This window comes from Poromitra crassiceps, assembly GCF_964638095.1.
Source record: "Poromitra crassiceps genome assembly, chromosome: 1".
Lineage (NCBI taxonomy): Eukaryota > Metazoa > Chordata > Actinopteri > Beryciformes > Melamphaidae > Poromitra > Poromitra crassiceps.
The window spans coordinates 9,905,222-9,925,978 of NC_139623.1; the positions used below are offsets into that span (position 1 = coordinate 9,905,222).

General features: G+C 45.0%; 1 protein-coding gene across 4 annotated transcripts in view; it reads left to right on the plus strand.

Annotated features, from left to right (window-relative positions):
• Positions 1–20,757, plus strand: part of nbeal2 (neurobeachin-like 2) — a 75,417-nt gene that overhangs the window by 20,902 nt on the left and 33,758 nt on the right. Inside the window, exons 10-29 of one of the 4 annotated variants that reach the window (XM_083645617.1) lie at positions 2,004–2,090; positions 3,056–3,139; positions 3,394–3,492; positions 5,418–6,061; positions 6,193–6,325; positions 7,459–7,578; positions 7,771–8,104; positions 8,350–8,432; positions 8,670–8,762; positions 10,641–10,812; positions 12,476–12,609; positions 14,050–14,209; positions 15,020–15,122; positions 15,314–15,464; positions 15,744–15,899; positions 16,107–16,266; positions 16,393–16,481; positions 16,610–17,323; positions 18,194–18,378; positions 19,818–19,974. In XM_083645617.1, coding sequence (XP_083501743.1) covers positions 2,004–2,090; positions 3,056–3,139; positions 3,394–3,492; positions 5,418–6,061; positions 6,193–6,325; positions 7,459–7,578; positions 7,771–8,104; positions 8,350–8,432; positions 8,670–8,762; positions 10,641–10,812; positions 12,476–12,609; positions 14,050–14,209; positions 15,020–15,122; positions 15,314–15,464; positions 15,744–15,899; positions 16,107–16,266; positions 16,393–16,481; positions 16,610–17,323; positions 18,194–18,378; positions 19,818–19,974 — 3,858 coding nt within the window. The remainder of the gene's footprint in view (positions 1–2,003; positions 2,091–3,055; positions 3,140–3,393; positions 3,493–5,417; positions 6,062–6,192; positions 6,326–7,458; positions 7,579–7,770; positions 8,105–8,349; positions 8,433–8,669; positions 8,763–10,640; positions 10,813–12,475; positions 12,610–14,049; positions 14,210–15,019; positions 15,123–15,313; positions 15,465–15,743; positions 15,900–16,106; positions 16,267–16,392; positions 16,482–16,609; positions 17,324–18,193; positions 18,379–19,817; positions 19,975–20,757) is intronic. The other 3 variants (XM_083645618.1, XM_083645619.1, XM_083645620.1) reach the window with 3 other exon arrangements.

A 20,757-nucleotide genomic window follows, 5' to 3' on the forward strand; every position in this document is an offset into this window, starting at 1 on the left:
GTCCATCCAACTGTCTTACTCACTTCTCCTGCCTCTCTATCTGTCTGTCCATCCAACTGTCTTACTCACTTCTCCTGCCTCTCTGTCTGTCTGTCCATCCAACTGTCTTACTCACTTCTCCTGCCTCTCTATCTGTCTGTCCATCCAACTGTCTTACTCACTTCTCCTGCCTCTCTATCTGTCTGTCCATCCAACTGTCTTACTCACTTCTCCTGCCTCTCTGTCTGTCTGTCCATCCAACTGTCTTACTCACTTCTCCTGCCTCTCTATCTGTCTGTCCATCCAACTGTCTTACTCACTTCTCCTGCCTCTCTGTCTGTCCATCCAACTGTCTTACTCACTTCTCCTGCCTCTCTATCTGTCTGTCCATCCAACTGTCTTACTCACTTCTCCTGTCTCTCTGTCTGTCTGTCCATCCAACTGTCTTACTCACTTCTCCTGCCTCTCTGTCTGTCTGTCCATCCAACTGTCTTACTCACTTCTCCTGCCTCTCTATCTGTCTGTCCATCCAACTGTCTTACTCACTTCTCCTGCCTCTCTGTCTGTCTGTCCATCCAACTGTCTTACTCACTTCTCCTGCCTCTCTATCTGTCTGTCCATCCAACTGTCTTACTCACTTCTCCTGTCTCTCTGTCTGTCCATCCAACTGTCTTACTCACTTCTCCTGTCTCTCTATCTGTCTGTCCATCCAACTGTCTTACTCACTTCTCCTGTCTATCTGTCTGTCTGTCCATCCAACTGTCTTACTCACTTCTCCTGCCTCTCTGTCTGTCCATCCAACTGTCTTACTCACTTCTCCTGCCTCTCTGTCTGTCTGTCAGACTTTTGTCAGATGTATTACTGCATTTATTTCGTCTGCAGTGAGTCTAACCTCTGTCTGTGTGGTCAGTGTGAAACAACAAATCACAAAAATTGCTTCCCGCTAGGGATGTAACAATATGAAATGTCACACTATGGTATTGTACAGTATGATATGGTACGGTACAGTACGGTATCTACCAAAATATCACGGTATGCGGTATTTCACGGTATTAATCCCCCCCTTAATTAAACATACACTATGGCCCATTGAAAAATCAAACCAACAAGTATATTGCTTTCATGAAAGATTTTGCTTTATGGAACTGAAACTGAAACTAATATGATCATGTTTACACAAGGGTCCTCCATTATGAATTTACTGTATTTGTAGTGGAGTGCTGTGGCCATTGAGATATGTAAATACTGGCTATGCGGCATGCACATTGCGCAACATACTGTATCATGGGCACAGCATTACAGGGAAAGCTTATGTAAGGGATAATGTATTGTGAGCCGGTGATTACTGGCGAAATAATGACCGACAGGTGAATGATTGAGCCCGATGCGCAGCGGAGGGCTTAATCATTCACCTGAAGGTCATTATTTCCAGTAATCACCGGCTCACTATACATTATCCCGCTTAGAACACGGCCTACAACTAAATTATTTCAGTAATCTGACAAAAATAATTATTCAAATAGATTTTTTAATAGCGTTTTCAACGACAAAGCGGTTTCATTCGTAATTGGCACACAAGACACCACAGCTGCAACTGGTTGGCCTAATTAGTAGTGTCTGCAGACAAAATGCTCTTATCAACTGATTAATCCAGGTGTGGCAGAGCAGCGGTCGGTTGTCGAGAAATAATGACCGGTGAATCTTGTTGATTGACCAATCAGAATCGAGTATTCAAGAGAGCCGTGTTCTAAGGTATGGTAATAACCGTGGTCGCTTGATATCGCAGTATACCTCAACACGGTATATCCCTACATCCCCACTTCCCACTGATGCCGCGCTTACACAGCTGCACAAGTCCTGCTGCAGCCGTGGAGAGACCAGGATCAAAGAAAACCTTTTGTCTAATTGTCTTGTCTTCTTGTGTGTGTGTGTGTGTGTGTGTGTGTGTGTGTGTGTGTGTGTGTGTGTGTCTGACGTGTGTGTGCGCGCGTGTGCGTGCGTGCGTGTGTACATGCTCTGTATAGCTCTATCAGAGCAACAGGCGTAGGCCAGAGGGTGAGGTTGTGTGTGACCTCACCACACGTTTACTCACAGAGGTCGAAGTGGACCAGGTACTTTCCCCCATGGTGTTGATATGGGTCTGTCAGCAGGAAACTCAGCCTCCTCCTCTCCACTCGCTCACTGCCTTGAGCTCTTGGTACAGGAAGCCTTAGACAGGAAGTGTGACATGTCACACTCGTTTGTAAATAATGCAGGTAGTGCAGCTCTACATGACTGTTTTCCTCTATTTATGTCTCTCCGTCTAATCTGTCCATCTAGAATGGTTGATTTTGCGGTTGACTTGTTCTACTTAAATGCCACGTATAATAAATGTGAGCACAAGCTGGCGTAGAGCTTTGTGCATGTCTGTTGGACATCAAGTTGGAGAAAGCATCTTTTCTCAGTGCGGGAGAGTTGGTTTCCGAGTTCCGAATTCAGAGTTAGAAGCTGAATTTCCTGTTGACAACATGTTGTGTGTTTTGTAATGCATGGGGTGGTCTATTTTTCATGCATGTCTTCCCTGGTTCCCTCCTCAAAGCTCTTGTTTTGGCTTCTCTGCCATAATGTCTGGCTTATATACAGTAAGTAGTATATCTAGTACATGAAGTGTTTTTATACAGGATCCAAATTGTTCATGGGCTGGGATTTCATGTTAAATTCTATGCTAAATTCTAGCAATACACAGGGCTTGCCTCATTCATTTTTTGGCTTTGGTTTTGCATGCTGGGATCTATCAGTAATGAACAAGGGGAGACGGTTTGGTAACTGGTGCAACAGCTCTCTCTGACCCAATCTGCTCCAACAATTGTGGTGTGGTGAAGAAATGCGATTCCTCTTGGAAGCTGCATTTCATGGAAAATGGAACAGAAATCGCCTTTCCTTTTTTGTGACCAAGATTCGGTCCGGAGTTACAAGTTTCCTTTTTGCTTATGTGCAGTTTAAATATTCACCATTTTCAGGTTTTGGTGTCACATGGTGCACACATCTTTCCAATGTGAGAGAGCACATGCAATTCTAGCTGCCTCTGTTTCTGTAGGTTTGGGAGAGAGGATCAGACACTATCACAGTCCATGCCTTAGGAGTCCTCACAGCTATTATGAGTAACTCTCCCTCTGCTAAGGTAAGGGCCTTTGTGATCTACCATGGTCAAATATGACACTCCTTTTCCTCTGGTACCCTTCATACTTCTCTGCATATGTGTCATATATGGCATATTATGCATATGTCAACAAAAGTGAGAGCCTGTTGCGCAGGGCTGTTTTTCCTCTTCACGTATGAAATGTCATTGTGTTCCCTTTCCACTGTGTGGAAGTGTGCCAACTAGTTATCCCATGAGCCACTTTCTGCAGCCTATTTGTGTCTCCTCCCTCCCAGGAGGTCTTCAAGGAGAGGATTGGCTACTCGCAGCTGTTTGATGTGCTGAAGAGTCAAGGTCAACCCACCAAGAGGCTTCTGCAGGAGCTGATGAACATGGTGAAAACAGCACATTTCCTCATTATTACTCCTACAGAGTGGAGCACTGATATAGAGACACTGCGGAGCGCGTCATCATTCAGAAACCACGCCCAACACGGGGGAAAACACAAAGGACCAACTATCGTGCCAACTTCCAGCAAAACTAACCGGGCGAACAAAGGAACTCTCGTCAGATACAGAGATAGTTTTGCAGATATCTAGGAGGAACTGGCTAGTGTCAAATAATGAGACGACGTGTGCGTTTACTTCATTCATTTGAACTGCGAACGAGACGTGAGCTGATCACAACGTTTGTCTGCTGACTTTTAGCTTCCTGACACTCCCCCCCAATCCTGGCGTTCTCCTATAGAGACACTGCGTAACGCGTCATCATTCAGAAACCACGCCCAAGACGGGGGAAAACACAAACTCCTGTCCAATCCTGGTGTTCTCCTATGTCACGTGCATGGTTGCGTGTTGCACCAAAAGATCGTATATACGGAAGATGAACACTCCAACTTACTTCTTGACAGCTAGATCCACATTTTTCTTCTCACCAATTCTCAATGGCTTCCTTGTTTTGCTCAGGAGTACAAAAAAACTTTAACTGGCGATTTTTTACATTTGTTTTCTGCGCAGCCCACCACACAACAGCTTTTAGCTATGTTTAATTCAAGGAAAATGACGCTGGTGTGTGGAAATAGAGAGCCCCAGGAACGAGTCCGGAAATCATCGATGCTAACAGCCCTGGTTCTTCACAGTTTTCGCCTATGGGAGTTTTGAATGGGTTTTTGGCGCGATGCTTCTAATAATCTCTCTGGGCAACGCTGGCTTAATCAAACGCGAACCAGTGTTTTGTAACATCATCTTCACACACGAGGACCACTTTTATGAGTTTTGAAGCTTATATGTGCCGTTAAAAGGGTGGCTAGCTAGCAAACGGCTAAATGAGACTACACTTTTGAGATATATACGTCAATAACGTCACCACTCAAAGGACGAACACGGAAATTCTCTTTCCCTCACCTGGTTCAGCCCCGTTCAGCCCGGGGTAATCAGTGCACACATCAACAACAGTCCAGGTTGAGTGCTGACGTGCCGTGGAAGCCTATGCGACAGTGTGTAGTTCTGGATTAGCTTAGCTCGAGCTTTTTACTTCTAGGGCTCGCATTTACGCTACAAAACTCATGAAAGTGGTCCTCATGTATGAAGATTATCCCGCTGAACCTTGGTTCGCGTTTGATTAAACTTGCGTTGCCCACAGACATTATTTGAAGCATTGCGCCAAAAACCCATTCAAAAATCCCATAGACAGAAACAGTGAAGAACCAGGAAGTTCGGGACTTCCGCATTCAGCCTACAAAAATACGTCATCCCTGGGGCTCTCTATGAACGGAGCTCTTCCCCCGTGATGGGCGTGGCCTATTACATGCAGTGTCTCTATGTCGCGTGCTGCACACAAAGATCTTATATACGGAAGATGAACACTCCAACTTACTTCATTGACAGCTAGATCCACATTTTTCTTCTCAACGGCTTCCTTGTTTTGCTCGGGAGTACAAAAAAACTTTAATTGGTGATTTTTTTACATTTTTTACACAGCTTTTAGCTATGTTTAATTCAACTAAAATTGCGCTCGTCTTTACGAGTGAACGGAGCTATTTCCCCTGTGATGGGCCTGGCCTATTTCATGCAGCATCTCTATGATTCAGAGACAATGGATGTCATGCATTTGTTGCTCTAACTGGCTGTCCTGTTCCTATCCAAACTGGGTTACAGGTTTACCTGACATTGACCATGTAGTCCTTGAGGAATAATCCATAGTATGGATTATTCAGACAATATTCAGACAATATGTTGTCTTGGTTCTATTGAGTTTGCCTCATCCCCTCTGTTCCCACCAGCTCCTCCTCACTGTCTCCCTTCTCTGTCTCTGTTTCCAGGCGGTGGAGGGTGAGCACGCCCATGCCCATCACCTGGGCATCAGTAACGACCAGCCTTTGCTGCTGCTGCTGCAGTGGCTGCCCGACCTGTGGGGTCAGAGGGACCTTCAGCTGCTGGTGGCGCAGTGGCTGGCTACCGTATGCGGGGGCTCATTGTCCTGCCGCACCGTGGCTGTGGAGGCGGGCATGGTGGGGGCTTTGCTGCAGGTCTTCTCCCAGCCAGAGAGTCTGGACAGGCAGTGTGCGGACGCCCTGCTGGGCCTCCTCCAGGACCTGGGCTCCCTGTGTCTGAGGCCAGAGGAGCTGAAGAGCCTGCTCAGACTGCTGAGGGTGGCTCAGGACAGCAGGGGGCAGCACCCCTACTGCACCCGCATCATCAGGGTGCTGTCGGCCATGGCTGCCAGGGAAGGCCAGGACAGCGCCTTGCAGTACTTTGATCTCACGCCCCCCATGGCCGGCATCATGGTGCCCACTGTCCAGCGCTGGCCAGGCAGCGGGTTTGCCTTTCATGCTTGGCTCTGCCTCAACATGGAGTTCCCCTCCTGTTACTCTGACTTCTCCAACCCCCATACACCCTCCGCCAACTGTGGCACAGGGGTCCAGTATGACATGGGTAAAGGACCACGCAGGAAACAGCTCTACAGGTACTGCAGACCAGAGGGACACCGAGCGGATTAGATGTGATGGATATGCATGAAGAGTTGAAGCTTTTGTACATAAATGTAATATGATTTTGCAATAGTAACCTAAACCCCAAACGGTTTCTTCCTTAAAGTTTCTTCACAGCGAGTGGAACTGGGTTGGAGGCCTTCTTCACCATGGAGGGTGTGCTGGTGGTGGCTGTTTGCACTAAGAAAGACTACATGGCCGTAGCACTGCCAGAGTACAAACTAACCGACTCTTGCTGGGTACGATTTTTCTCAATTTTAGCCCCATTCAGGCTGTCCCAAGCAAACATAGGAGATCAAGGAGAATCATAGATCATAGTTTTTCTCTGAGGTTCTGTCTGAGAACCCTTATCTCTTAAATTTAAAGAGTATATTTAATATAAGAAATTAAAGAATGTGCCCTCTGAAGCTGTGAACTGTGCCAGTATATGACATTTTCTGTTCTTTGCCTCCGCCGGTGATAGCCAGGCTGGAGGCATTATGGTTTCTGGCTGTCCGTCCGTCTGTCCGTCCGTCCGTCTGATGTTCGTTAACGCAATATCTCAGGAACGCCTTGACGGAATTTCATCAAATTTGCCTCAAACGTCAACTTGGACTCAAGGATGAACTGATTCGATTTTGGTGGTTAAAGGTCAAAGTTCAAGGTCACTGTGACCTCACGAACACCATTTCCAAGCTCGTAAACGGGATATCTGAGGAACGCCTTCACGGAATTTCTTCCAATTTGGCTCAAACGTTGACTTGGACTCAAGGACGAACTGATTAGATTTCGGTGGTCAAAGGTCAAAGTCACTGACCTCTCGAACGCCATTTTCAAGCTCATTAACGCGATATCTCTGGAACACCTTGAGGGAATTTCAAATTTGCCTCAAACATCCAATTGGACTCAAGGATGAACTGATTACATTTTGGTGGTCAAAGTTCAAGGTCACTGTGACCTTACGAATGCCATTTTCTAGCTCTTTAACGCGTTATCTCCGGAACGCCTTGACGGAATTTTGCCACATTTGGCCCAAACGTCCACTTGGACTCGAGGATGAACTGATTACATTTTGGTGGTCAAAGGTCAAGGTCACTGCGACCTCACAAACGCCATTTTCAAGCTCGGTACCGCCATACCTCAGTAATGCCTTGACGGAATTTCTTCACATGCGCAAACGTCATGTCTGGACAGACATGGATGTCGACTGCTCACTTGTTGGCGGAGGTATATATCCGTGGTGCGGTTGTTCTAGTCTTATAAATATGAAAAAATGACCTAAGTGTGATCAGTAACCTTTCATAACAGCTTCCAGCTCTGTATATGCATTATTTTAGTGAAGACACCGACAGAAATCTCTCTGCTCTTTAACACCCATCCGTCCTCATCACAGCATTCAGTAGCCATAGTCCACATCCCTGGCCGCCGTCCATTTGGTCAGAACCTGGTCACCATCTACATCGACGGAGAGCAGCGGAAAACTGCTCAGCTTCGCTTCCCTTCTTTCAATGAGGTAACTGACAAAACAAGAAACCATAGGCTCATTTAATTTAGCATGAAATGCAAATAATGTGGCCTCATTATCACTTCACTATTACGGTTCCATTTTTGTAAGGGAAATGTGACCAAATTGTTGACTAGTATCTGTGGTGGCATGGCACTATCAGTCTAACTTACTCTAATCCCCACCCCACCCACTCCCCAGCCCTTTACCTCATGCTGCATCGGCTCTGCGGGCCACCGGACCACTACCACCACCACCACCACCTCCCCCACTCTGCCCGCGCCCTCCTCCCTCCAGCCGACAGAGTTCGCCTTCCCCGCGCACGCCCCTTACCTCACCCGTTCCCAGTCGTTCCCTGTGTCCTTTGGGGGAGGCCCCTGGGGGTCTCTGCGGGATGCCCCGGTGCACACCATCCCGGCAGGGCTGCAGGACACAGAGTGGGGAACACCCACATCTCTGGACGGCCTCCTGGGCATGGCCTTCATCTGCCACGAGGCTCTGCAGCCAGCCCAGACCAGAGCTCTGTACGCCGCGGGTACGCCTCATGTGCTATTATGCAAATGTGCTTAATACACATTTTCATTTCATCCATGTAGCTGATGCTCTTATCTAGAATGATTTACAATGAGTGTACGTTTAAATTCTTAGATCGACGACTTTACAGTAAACCAGTAGTACAGAAGTAAGAAATGTGTCCCTTAAAATCTCCCCGTGTTCAAGGTAAATCAGGTAGTGTTTGGATATTTTATGACCCACATAACCTTCCTCTCTCCAACACAGGCCCCAATCATGTGTCCTTATTCAAAGTGGATGGGGAACTGTCTGAACTCAACACCAAGCTCCTGCTATACTACACTCCACAGGTGACCCAACGACACAGGGCAAACGTCAAATACTGCACCACACTGTTGCTGATAGCAATTACAAACCATACCACTACAACATTGTTATTTGTGTGTGTGCGTGCATGTGTGTCTGTCTGTCTGTCTGTGTGTGTGTGTGTGTGTGTGTGTGTGTGTGCGTGCATGTGTGTCTGTGTGTGTGTGTGTGTGTGTGTGTGTGTGTGTGTGTGTGTGCATGCGTGCGTGCATGCGCTTCAGGCCTTCAAGAATCAGATCTGTCAGGACCTGTCTCCGAACCACCACTATGACGGGAGGCTGACAGGGCACAGGGTGGTGAACTGGGACATCAAGGTTGGTGATTTCATTTGAATGGTTCTCTTTTTATCTGCTTTATCTTCTTTTATATGACTTGTATGATCAACTATTTAACGATTTAATTGATCATAATGACTTTGCATTACGTACTTTCCTTTATTTACACATTAAAATACATGTGTCACTGATATACACTCTGGCAGTTTAAAATAAGAAAACTGAATTGCAGTGCACAATACATGTCTTATGTTAAATTCATTCAATATCTAAAAAGCACAGTAAAACCAGAAACACAGTAACTCCGAATTGCTCTTATTTGTGTCCATTCAGCAATCTGACCATGGAGGGTATAGAATTATTTTTGTAGCGCTCTGTTTTGCACCTGATCTCTCTCAGGTGTCCTTGTCTTGTCCTTGCTCCTTCTCTCTCAGCACACGTCGGTGGGAGCCATCTTGAAAATTCTGTGGAACTTTGGAATTTGAGTGCTAAATTCAGGCACAGCTCCTCTCATCTCTTCTGCAGAGGCTGGATGTTGAGGGTCTGGCAGGCCTCTGCGTAGTATCTGTAATCAGAACCCCTTTCTTGGACTCTTTCTAGGGCCTGGCCCTGTTTACTGGTTATGCTGAAGTGCCACACGACAGCCGCATACTCAAATACTGGGTGGATGTACATCGTGTGTACAGTGTCTTCAGATCATCTGTTGGGATGCCAAACCTTTGCAGTCTCTTTAGGATGAACATGCATCCATTTGCCTTTTTTTTCTTTTTTCCCCCCAATATTTTATTTTAAATTTTTTATGAAACAATACACAAGACAATACAAGACAGACAGGCTCAGACACAGAAAGAAAAAAAGAAAAACCATACATACATCATTGACATTTAACATTGCAATGTTGTGCTACCAAGGCGCTTATGTATGTAATAGACAAAGGGTCCTATCTTCGTACGGCGCTATCGTTTGTGCTGCCGTTTGCGCGCCTCTTATTGCTATCTTCCCTGCGTCTTAAGCTATTGTCTGCCTCCACCGTCCAGTTTTGCGCTGGGATCTAAGCGCAGACACAGGTGTAGGCGTGGCCCAGGCATGGCGAAGATACCGTTGGTATGTTCCGAGCGCAAAGAGAGGTTTGGGCGTTGACCGTGCCAAAATAGGCGTTCCAGTGCAATGTGTTGAAAGTGCTCTCAATTTTAACGCCACCTAATAGCTGGTCTTAGCGCAAAAAACCCCACTATGCCTGGCGTACGCCTGAGCGCAGACAGTATTCTCCGGGTAGTGCAGGAAATCCTTGCTTGGATACATTTACGCACGGCATAGATGGCCTGCACACACTCTTCTCTCATCGGAATGCCACGTTGATTTTCAACTATAGCCTACATTGCAGAAAAAACACACCTTGATTTAAAAATTCGTTTGTCATGGTTTTATTAGGCTACATAATTCCCGACCATACAGGTTTGTGGTGTGAGGTAACAGTAGATTGCTTTTGAGAAAGTTGTGACGGTGTTGTGCCAAGCTGCCTCTCCCCACCCTGTGAGCCCCATGGCCGGCCCAAAACACCCAGGGCACCGACCCAGTATTTTAGCCCAGAATCCCGTTAACGAAGGGCAGAACCAGAAGGCATGAGATAGTGTGCCCTCTGACACCTGACACCTGTCACACAGTGGAGAGACAGAAGGGAAGATCTTGTGTAATTTATGCTTCGAGTAGTGAAGACGGTGAGCAACTTTAAATTGAATCAGCTGATGTCTGCTATTAACTGAGCAGAGTTGTACCACTGACAGACTCCTTTCCCATATAACGTCAATCTAGGTGCTCTAGACATAGATGCTCTGTCAGTGGTGTGTGTTCCTCCTGTGTTCCTCCTGCTGACTGGATAAATGAACGTGAACACATGCTTGTGTCTTTTGCCTGTAGGATGTGGTGAACGTGGTGGGGGGCATAGGGGTGTTGCTCCCCCTGCTGGAGCAGGTGTGTGAGGCAGAGCACGTGGAGAATGGGGCTCAGGACACCTCAGACTTGCTGGGACCAGAGCTCACCTCCCCCAGGGGCCCTGCTGCCATGCTGCTGCCACTGGGCAAGTCCTCTGGTCAGTAAGCTTTTGGTGCATGGGCGTGCTCTGGACCAAGATATTATAGCATTATAGCTGCTTTTCCACTGTATGTTTGGTGTGATCTAATAATGTAATGATTTGAATGAGGGGAGTTGTTGCATTGTTGACATGTTCCTGCACCCTTTTGTCCCTAAGCTATTGTAATCCTAAGAATGATTTCCAGTTCAGGCTCTCTAGAGCAGAGGTTCTCAAATGTTCTTCAGCAAAAGGACCCCTTACTTACAAGATAGAAAATATACCGGGGACCCCCTCATTCTGATTTGTGATTTTGGGCTAAGCTTAATTGTTTCCACAGTAACGTGCTTGACTTTTAAATTGATAGGTTTGTTAGATTAGAATGTAATCCATGAACCATTTTAGATTTAAAGCATAAAATATTTTCGTTGAACTATGAAGCTTTTGCAAAAAGAAAAGAAAAATCAGTTTTTATTTTTATTTTCCCGAAAACTTTTCGCGGATTCCCTGGCAAAGTGCCACGGACCCCTGGGGGTCCCCGGACCGCCATTTTGAGAACCACTGCTCTAGAGACACCGAAGAGCAGTGAGTCTGCATCCTGTAGAAGGACGTACAGGAGGTGCTAGTCAAACAGCCAGACAGTAGGTTAAACATAAACAAATGTAGTAATAATTATACACTCAATGCCAGTGTTGCATATTGAGTGATAACAGCTGTTGGAAAGATTGTAGTGAGTAGTAGTGCAAGGGCTGGTTGAAATCAATATCATCATAATAATCATCATAAGGATTTTCTCTATATCAATATATCTCACGATATGGTTTATGTATGGAAAATTATGTTACATAATCAAATTAATGTTTATCTCATTGAAGTGAATGGCAATGTTAGGTGTGATGTCAAACAAAAACTGAACTTTTCAAATAATATTCCTACCATACCTAATTTGATCAGTTTTTAAGTAAAATGTGCTTGTCATTATCAATTTAGACAGCAGAAATGTGTCACGATATTAAAATATCTTCATATCATCACACAATATGTTTCCACTAACCTGGCGTCACCATGCTCTTCCAGAGAAGAAGAGCCTGGCACCCATTACTTGTGAATTACACCTCTTTCCGCCCTAGACACCGGAACCGGAACATCTAAACCGGATACGCGCCACATTTTTATCGTTCCTGTAGGCTAACTAGTCGCCACAAATTTGAATACAAAACAAAAGATAGACTTACCAAACAACGTTTTCGAAGAGGTTCTTGTAGAAACTTTGCGCATTCAAAATATGACATATTTTAAGCCAATACAGAGTCACCTCGAGTTATCAGGCTCTAGCTAGGTTAAGCTAACATTAGCTACACTGAAGATTTTTCTGGCGCACGCGTATCCGGTAGCCAGATTCCGGTTCCTGCCATTGCACATTGGTTACGCCCCCAGCTCCCGAAGCGGTGGAAACGGCTCCAGACTATGAATCCACTGAAAGACGATAAACAATGGTATTGAATTCAGCCTAGTGAGCAGAAAAACGGAATAGACATAAACAGAATGAGATAAATGGAATGAATAGTCTTTTACAGAGGTGAAACAGATACCATGAGATATGACTGATGAAAGTGCTGTGTAATGCGTAAATGCTGCCTGTGGGTACTGAGGTGTTGAGTGCCTTCTGTTCTGTGTCTATCAGAGGGCCGCCTGGAGAGGAACAGCATTGCTGCCTTCCTGCTGTTGGTGAAGAACCTAATTCGTCACCACCCTGTCAACCAGGAGAGCCTGCTGCATTGCCATGGGCCGAGCGTTATGGGAGTCATGCTCAGCAAAGTAAGAAGCATACACATCAATATGCCACAGGCCATAGGAACAAATTACTGACGTTAGCTGGAATGAGTTGGCTGTCCCAGTGATTCCCAACCTGTGGGTCATGACCCTCTGGTGGGTCGCGAAGGTATTGCAAGTGGACCGCTGCTATATACGGTAGTCACCATTTGTGGCTTAGCAGCACATAATTTTTTTTATTTCTTTTTGACATCTGATTGGGCTTCTGTATGGGCTCACCCCGATCACAACATCACATCCTGTGTCATTGTAAATGTGGTATAGTTTTTACAGCAATGACTCATTCATATCCGCCGTATCACATGCTGGTGCTTCTTACATTTAAGCAATATAGCATGAGAGCCAGTGTGTTGTGGCAAATATGCCAAACAATATTTGTTTGGCATATTTGCCAAACAAATACTGATGTTCTAATGACTATAGGCTGTTTGGCAGAGATGCACTAGGCACACTTGACTATAGGCTGTTTGGCAGAGACACACTAGGCACACTTGACTATAGGCTGTTTGGCAGAGATGCACTAGGGTTAGGCAGTGTGAGGTGTATGTGTGGGCTATGTGTGACTCATCAGGGAGATATTGAGTTTGGATTTGAAGGAGTTAAGAGATAGTGCTTGTTTGCCAATATTGATTTGAGTGTTCCATAGTACAGCACAGTACTTTTATAGACAAAGGTGCAGACTTGAAGTGTGTTATTTTTTTTAAGATGAGCTATAAGAGCTGAGATATAAGGATATCTGTTAGACAATGTAGCCAAACTAACAATTGTTTTGTATGATGAGAATTCTGTTAAGATTAGAGATATACTGTATGTACTTGCCCATACAATATTTATATAAAAGAGGTATGGTTAAATCAAACTGTAGTAAAGGGTTAAGAGACATGATTGATTAACCAAACTGGATATTTTTCTGATGATGCCAATTGACTTCAGAATCAAAGTTACTGTGCGATAGAATTAAATTGGTATCATCAGCAAAAAGTAAAGGCAGTACATTAGAAGATGCAGCAGCAAGGCCATTAATGTAAATTAAAAAACAGCAAAGGTCCAAGTATTGATCCTTGGGGAACCCCGCAAATTATTCTAGATCTTCCTGAAGACCAGCTATTGGCACAGACATACAGTACTATTCTCTGTTTTGTACATAATTTGATAACCATCTGTATGCACATTCATGAAAAACATATTTGGGTAATTTAGCAAGTAATATGTCATGGTTCACTGTATCAAATGCTTTGGATAAATCTAAGAGGAGCATATTCATTGTCATTTAAGGCAGAATAGATTTTGTCAACAAGATTTAGCAATGCTGTGTCTGTTGAGTGATTCTTGCAGAATCCATATTGATGTGCATACAGAAGTCAGTAAACCATCCCCCTGAGACCCCTCTCCCTCCCCTCTCTCTCTCTCTCCCTCTGCCTGTAGGTTCAGGGCAGCATGATGGACATGAATGTGTTTTTGGCATGTCAGCTGCTGCTGGAGCAGGTGTTCAGCGAGGGCAACAGCCCCCTGCTACAGCAACTCTACCAGCACCTGCTCTTCGATTTCCGCATCTGGACTAAAAGCCACTTTGCTGTCTGTCTGGGTAATACTACTACTAATAATAATAAGAGATAGAACTTATATAGTGCTTTTCCAAGTACTCAACGATGCTTAAGGCATCAGCAGCCCTCTTGTTGTCCCTAAGTGATGATGCCAACCTTTCCATGTCTGTCCAAGCCATTTGTGTCGCTTTTGTGTATACATGCACCCAAAGACCCAACGGAGCAAGCGGGGGCTGAAAGCACTGCGGAGCAGAGATGGAATACATTAGTGTTTGCTGTTCAGCATCGAAAGTGACTCTCTGGCTCAAAGGCCGAACTTGTGTACAGCTGTGTTCTCAATTAGTGCAGTTCTTGGTAGGACATGTTGCCACTGTTGGATGACAACCTTGAAAACCAGCCTTCGTTGTAAAAGTAAAGTCCCACTGATTGTCACACAATGTGTGAAATTTGTTCTCCACATTTGACCCATCCCCTGGGGGAGTGGTGAGCAGCAGCGTGCGCCGCGCTCGGGAATCACATGGTGATTTAACCCCCCAATTCCAACCCTTTGATGCTGAGTGCCAAGCAGGGAGGCAAATGGGTCCCATTTTTATAGTCTTTGGTATGACTCGACCGGGGATCGAACTCACGACCTCCCAGTCTCAGGGCGGACACTCAGACCACAAGGCCACTGAGCTGGTAGAATTTTCTCAATCAACAAAGGGCCATGTAATCCTTCATTTGATGTTACAATATGGAAAATAACTAACATTTTGAGGTACACTGCTTTCGCCCAACGACACTGATATGACATCGACTTGTATAAGTCATTTGCAGATGCTTAAGAGAAAAATATCCTTTTCCTTCTATAGCTCATGTCCAGTACCTGTCGTCTGTGATCAAGAATGGCAAGCAGCGCATGAGGAGGAAGTACGGGGTGCAATATGTCCTGGATACCATCCGGACATACTACAGGTGAATGATGTCGCATCACAATGACATGTTAACTCAATGCAAGACAAAAAAAAAACATACATAGATGGTACGTTTAGTGGAGATGAATGATATTGATAGATCCGTCGACATGTTCTAGTCAGTTTTATATAATTTATTCATGTGTGTGTTTATCTTTTTACTCATCTCTATGGTCATGTGGCTGACCTCAGCGTGGAGAAAGATGGCAGTGCTCTGTCTGACGAGAAGCAGACCATTCAGACCTCTCTGTTCTCCTTGCTGAAAGACTTCCTCAGGTCTCCTACACCCGAGGAGCTTCACAGTTTCCTCGCCCACATTCTGACTGTGGGAGAGGAGCAGCAGGTACTACTCACATATATACAACGTTTCTTATCTCCGTTTGTCTCTAGGGAGTTCACAGCTGTTATCATCTAACCTTTCCAGCTTGACTCCCAACCACTCCAAGTGATGATGCCACTAGGTTCCATCCACATCTTCATTTTCACCTTCTCTGTTCTTCTAAACTCTTGTGACCACTTCAAACATTTCCCTCCCTAATCCTTGTTTCTTGATCCTCTTTATGTTCTCCTCCTCTTCTTGTCTCTTTCACCTCTTCCCTGTTCTCCCTCATCGTTGGCTCAGGTGGTCAGTGCCTTGGATGTGCTGTATGAGCTCTTGCGGAGCGGTCCTCCCCGTGAGCAGGTGCAGGCGGTGCTGCTGGAGTGGGGCGTGGAGCAGCTCTACTGCCTGCTGCTCAGCCCCAGCTTTGGAGACGAGGCCAGGGAGAGGGTCTTCAGGGTGAGAACATCTGACTGGACCTCCTCAGCATATCTCAATCATTGCCATAGATTGAATCGTCTTTAGCCGCTCTTTTGCAATATATTGTATTGGTTTATGGTGGGTTTTTAACAGCGGTGATGAGCCATGAATTTCAGTAGGTGATCCGTTTTATGTTTTAAAAAGGCCTAAAAAAACTGGTTCTTTTTTTTGTCCATTATGGCGCAGGTTTTATACAAAATCCTCAAGAGTGAGCGCGTATCCGAGCGCAACAAGCAGCGCATCAAGCTGAAGGATTTTGGCTATCTTGGCCTGGTGTGTTTCCTCGGAGACATTCCCATATCCATGGCCACCGTGCGCTGTCTGTACGAGCAGGTCCTTGCTACAGGTAACTGGGGCACTGGGGAGCACTGAGCGGAAAATGCACGACACCGTGCTGTTGTAAAGAGAGACCTATGTTAAGTATATTCACTGCTGCCTTTGTATGAATGATGTTTGGTCCATTTCCCTAAAGATGCCAGTCCTAACTTCAGAGACCTGCTGGCTGTGGCCTATCTGTCCCATAGAGCTGAACTCACTGTCCGTTTGGACGTCTGTCGCAAGGTCAGTCCGCCCACATAATCCATCACTCTACTTAATCTTCCATAGTCCATCTTTGATTCAAGGATGCTTGCTCTTGATGTTTCATAATGAACACATGCACTCTGTGTGCCCCTCTGTTATTCGCCCAGCTCTTTCATCTAATCTACACCAACGAGGACTATGTGAGGCAGCTTGCGAAGCAGCCCGGCTGGCAGGATGTTCTGACCAAGCTGTATGTGAAAGAGTCCTTTGCGTCCCGTGTGACCAGCCTGGCAGACTCCAGCACCCACAGTTCCCTGGAGCCCACCTACCGGCCCCCGCTGCGCAGGGACCCGTGCCTGGTCATAGAGGACGTACGCGCTGACGTCTTCCTAAACTACCCCTCGCGGGACGAGGAGGACGAGGAGGACGACGAAGGTGGCCAGCGGGACATCTCAGAGGGTTTCTCCGATCTATCCCAGTCACCCCCTAGTGGAGGTGGAGGCCACCTGAAAAACTACACCGGCTCCCTCCATTTTAAATCGTTCGATTCAGTCGACCAGGAGAGCCATTCATCGTCTTTCTCCAATGCGATCGACATTGCCTCGCCTCGCCCCGACGAAGAGGGAGTGTACCACCCCTTCTCCCCCTTCGGTACACCATTTGATTTATACCTGGGGGGCATGGGTGAGGCTGGCGCTGGGACAGGCGCAAACACACCTGCAGGCAGCCAGACAGAAACCCCATCTCCTCTGGACCACAGCAAGCCCTTCCCTCCGCTCAGACCCAGGAAGAGCTCCAGTCTGTCCAACGTGCTGGATGACACCAGCTATGGGACAGACCCTCCCACAGGAGACACCATCTCCAACACGTCCAACCCACAGGTATGGCTGCATCCCTCGCCTGGTCTGCAAGACGAGTGCTGTTGACTCAGATTTCACTGAATCTCTCTGTTGTATCAAGCCAAATCATGACTTGGGAGCCTGTCAAAGACATTTCTGATCTGAGTATAATTATGTAATTTGTGTTAGATGAGATTTTCTTCAAGTAATAAAGTCAAAAGTCTTTATTCTTACTATTTTCCACATTTTATAATAATACATAGTGAAGACATCAAAACTATGAAATAACACAAATGGAATCATGCAGTCACCAAACAAAATTGTTAAACAAATCAAAACTATCTTATGTTTTAGATTCTTTAAAGCAGAGGTTCGCAAATGTCTTTCAGCCAAGGACCCCTTACAAGATAGAAAATATACTTGGGACCCCCTCATTCTGATTTTTGATTTTGGTCTAAGCTTAATTGTTTCCACGGTAACGTGCTTGACTTTTAAATTGATAGGTTTGTTAGATTAGAATGTAATCCATGAACCATTTTAGATTTAAAGCATAACATATTTTCATTCGACTATGAAGCTTTTGCACACACAAAAAAAAGTTTTATTTTTATTTTCTTGAAAACTTTTTGCGGACCCCCTGGCAAAGTGAGAACCACTGCTTTAAAGTAGCCGGCCTTTTCCTTGATGGAAAGGCAAAGGTTTTGGAAATACATTCATACATAGGCATCAACTTCACTCAATATATTTGTCTCAGAAACAAATGTCAAGCATTTACGCATAAGCCTTTAGATCAAAATGGGTTTAAGAGAATGGAAAACATAGTACATCCAGTCAGGTGTGTCCAAACGTTTGAATGGTAGTGTATAGTTTCAGGGCTTTGTAGTTCAACGCTAAATGTAACTTGTGTTACAGCAGACCCCTGAGGAGGAGCTGTGTAACCTGCTGACCAACATCGTGTTCTCGGTGCTGTGGAGCGGCAGTGGGGCAGAGGGGGGGGAGGACGTAGTGTGGAGAGAGAGAGGTCAGGTCTTCTCTGTCCTCACCAAGCTGGGCTCCTCCTGCCAACTGGTCCGCCCGCCCGATGACATCAAGCGCAGGTGAGACCAGTTGTATTCAAGTGAGCCAACCAGTGTTGTAGTCCAGTCCAGTCGGACCCGAGTCCGAGTCCTGGACACATTTTCAGCACTCGTGACTCGACTTGGACTTGAGCACTGACTCGGACTTGGACCTGAACTCGAGCATTCACGCATCCGGACTCTGAAGTTGAAGTTGAAGTACTTGTTAATTGATAGACTGTTTTTATTGATATCTATATTACTGTAATACCATGACTGTGATCAGTGTTGGGGGTAACTCATTACAAAGGTAACATATCACATGTAATATATTACTTTTAGCAGTAACTCAGTAATATAACTTATTACTTATAGGATTTCAGTAATATTATACCAGTTACTTTGTCAAGTAACTCAAGTTACAAATTGAGTTACGGTACTTTTTATTAAATCAAAGCACATTTCTTTCACATATACACATATAAAGCACATATCATATATATCACATATATATCATATATATGGACGGTTTTAACTTAACAACAAAAACATTCTAAATTGAACCCCCGCTCACTTCCTGTTGCAGTGTTTGCTATGGACATAAAAGAAAAAAAAACATTCAAGTGCAGGACTGACCATTCTGTGAAAACCGTCTATACAGCTGAGCAGCGAAAACAAAAGTAACGATGTCGAGTGAATATTTCTGCAGTTTGCCGAATGCTGAGAAAAAGGAAGTGCTGTGGGGTTGCGCTCTGGTGAAAACCGTCTATATCATATATATCACATATATACACATATCAAAGCACATAATATACATAGATACAATAATTTCCTAATCAAAAATCAAAGTGTGTTTTTATGCAAATAACCACTATAGATGACAATAACAAAGGAAAATGATAACATTTAGAAATTTGGATTGTTTACACTGACTTCAAGGCAGTTGAAATAATTTTTTGGGATGGTTCCGGGCCGGCTTCTGCTGCTGCTGCTGTTTTGGTAAAAGTAATGCAAAAGTAGTGTCATAAGTAACGAGTTACTCTACACAGAAAGTAATATTGTAAAGTAACGTATTACTTTCAAATAAAAGTAACTAGTAATATGTAGTACCGGTATATTACATTTTGAAAGTAACTTGCCCAACACTGACTGTAATACCATGACAATATTCAATTTCGTGCAAGGGCAGGCACATGTGTTCCACCTACATGTGGATTCACGCTCATGTTCAGTAAGTCCGGACTCGGTCTCAGACTTGGGCTCAGGTAATGTGACTCGACTCAGACTCTTCTTTGGTAACTCAGACTTGGAACAGACTAGAGACTCCACTTGTACTCGAGATGTACTGACCTGACTACAACACTGGAGCCAACTGAATGACAAATGGAACCCACCACGCCATCAACTCTTATCTAAACACTCCCCTTTTACCTGCAAACATGGTAGTATAATAACAGCCTGCTTACCTCTGTGCGCGCCAGTCTGCTGGAGATGATGCTGGAGTCGTCTCTGTCGGACCTGAGGGACTCCCAGGGAGTGTCTCTGCCCTTCTGCCCGAGCCTGGTGCGCCTGCTCAGGCTGCTGCAAGACTTCCTCTTTGCAGAGGGAACAGACAACCACACACTATGGAGTGAAAAGGTATATCACACACCTCAGCTAGCATAACGTTTGGACTATTTCGTAATTCCATGCCTATGGCCCAACATGTCGTTGTGATAAGCTGTAGTCCAAATGCAGCCAATACAAAACCTTGGAGGAAGTCTCCATATACAGTGCCGTAAGAAGTGGCTGATCACTAAGAGGATGTTGATGCGATGGCTTCCTCCGGGAGCATACACATAAAACGGATATGTGTGAAAAATCCTCACTTTAAAAGTCTCAGAAATGGACCACTCCAAGTTCATTCTTTGTTAGGGTGTCCAGACCTCCCGGTTTGTCCCGGTTTCCACCACAATTAAAATAATGATAGTAATTCTACTTGTTTTTCAACACTTACATAGACGTTTATCATGTTCTGTCATGTGGAATGAAGTTGAATGAACCTCCATAGCAGCACTACAAACTGCAGCCAAAATCAAAGCTGTATAGATCATTAAAAGAGGTCTCACTCTGGCCCTAAGATAAAGATCTTTTTTCTTTCCATTATGTGTTCTGTTCTGCAAATCCACTGATGTTTAAGGTGTGATTAGAGTGATCATCTTCACTTGATGATGTGATGGAGTAGATCTCAGCAAGCAGAGCAGCCAACGTACTCGTGTGTCTGTGGGATTTCATACGACATTCATTTTTCCCATAGATATTTTCGTAAAATGCTTACAAAAATAGTTTTGGTCAAACCAAGCGATTCAGCTATATTTAATCAGGAGAGACTGCAGAACAATTCACTTGGACCAAAACTAAAAGAAAAAAGATATATTTTAA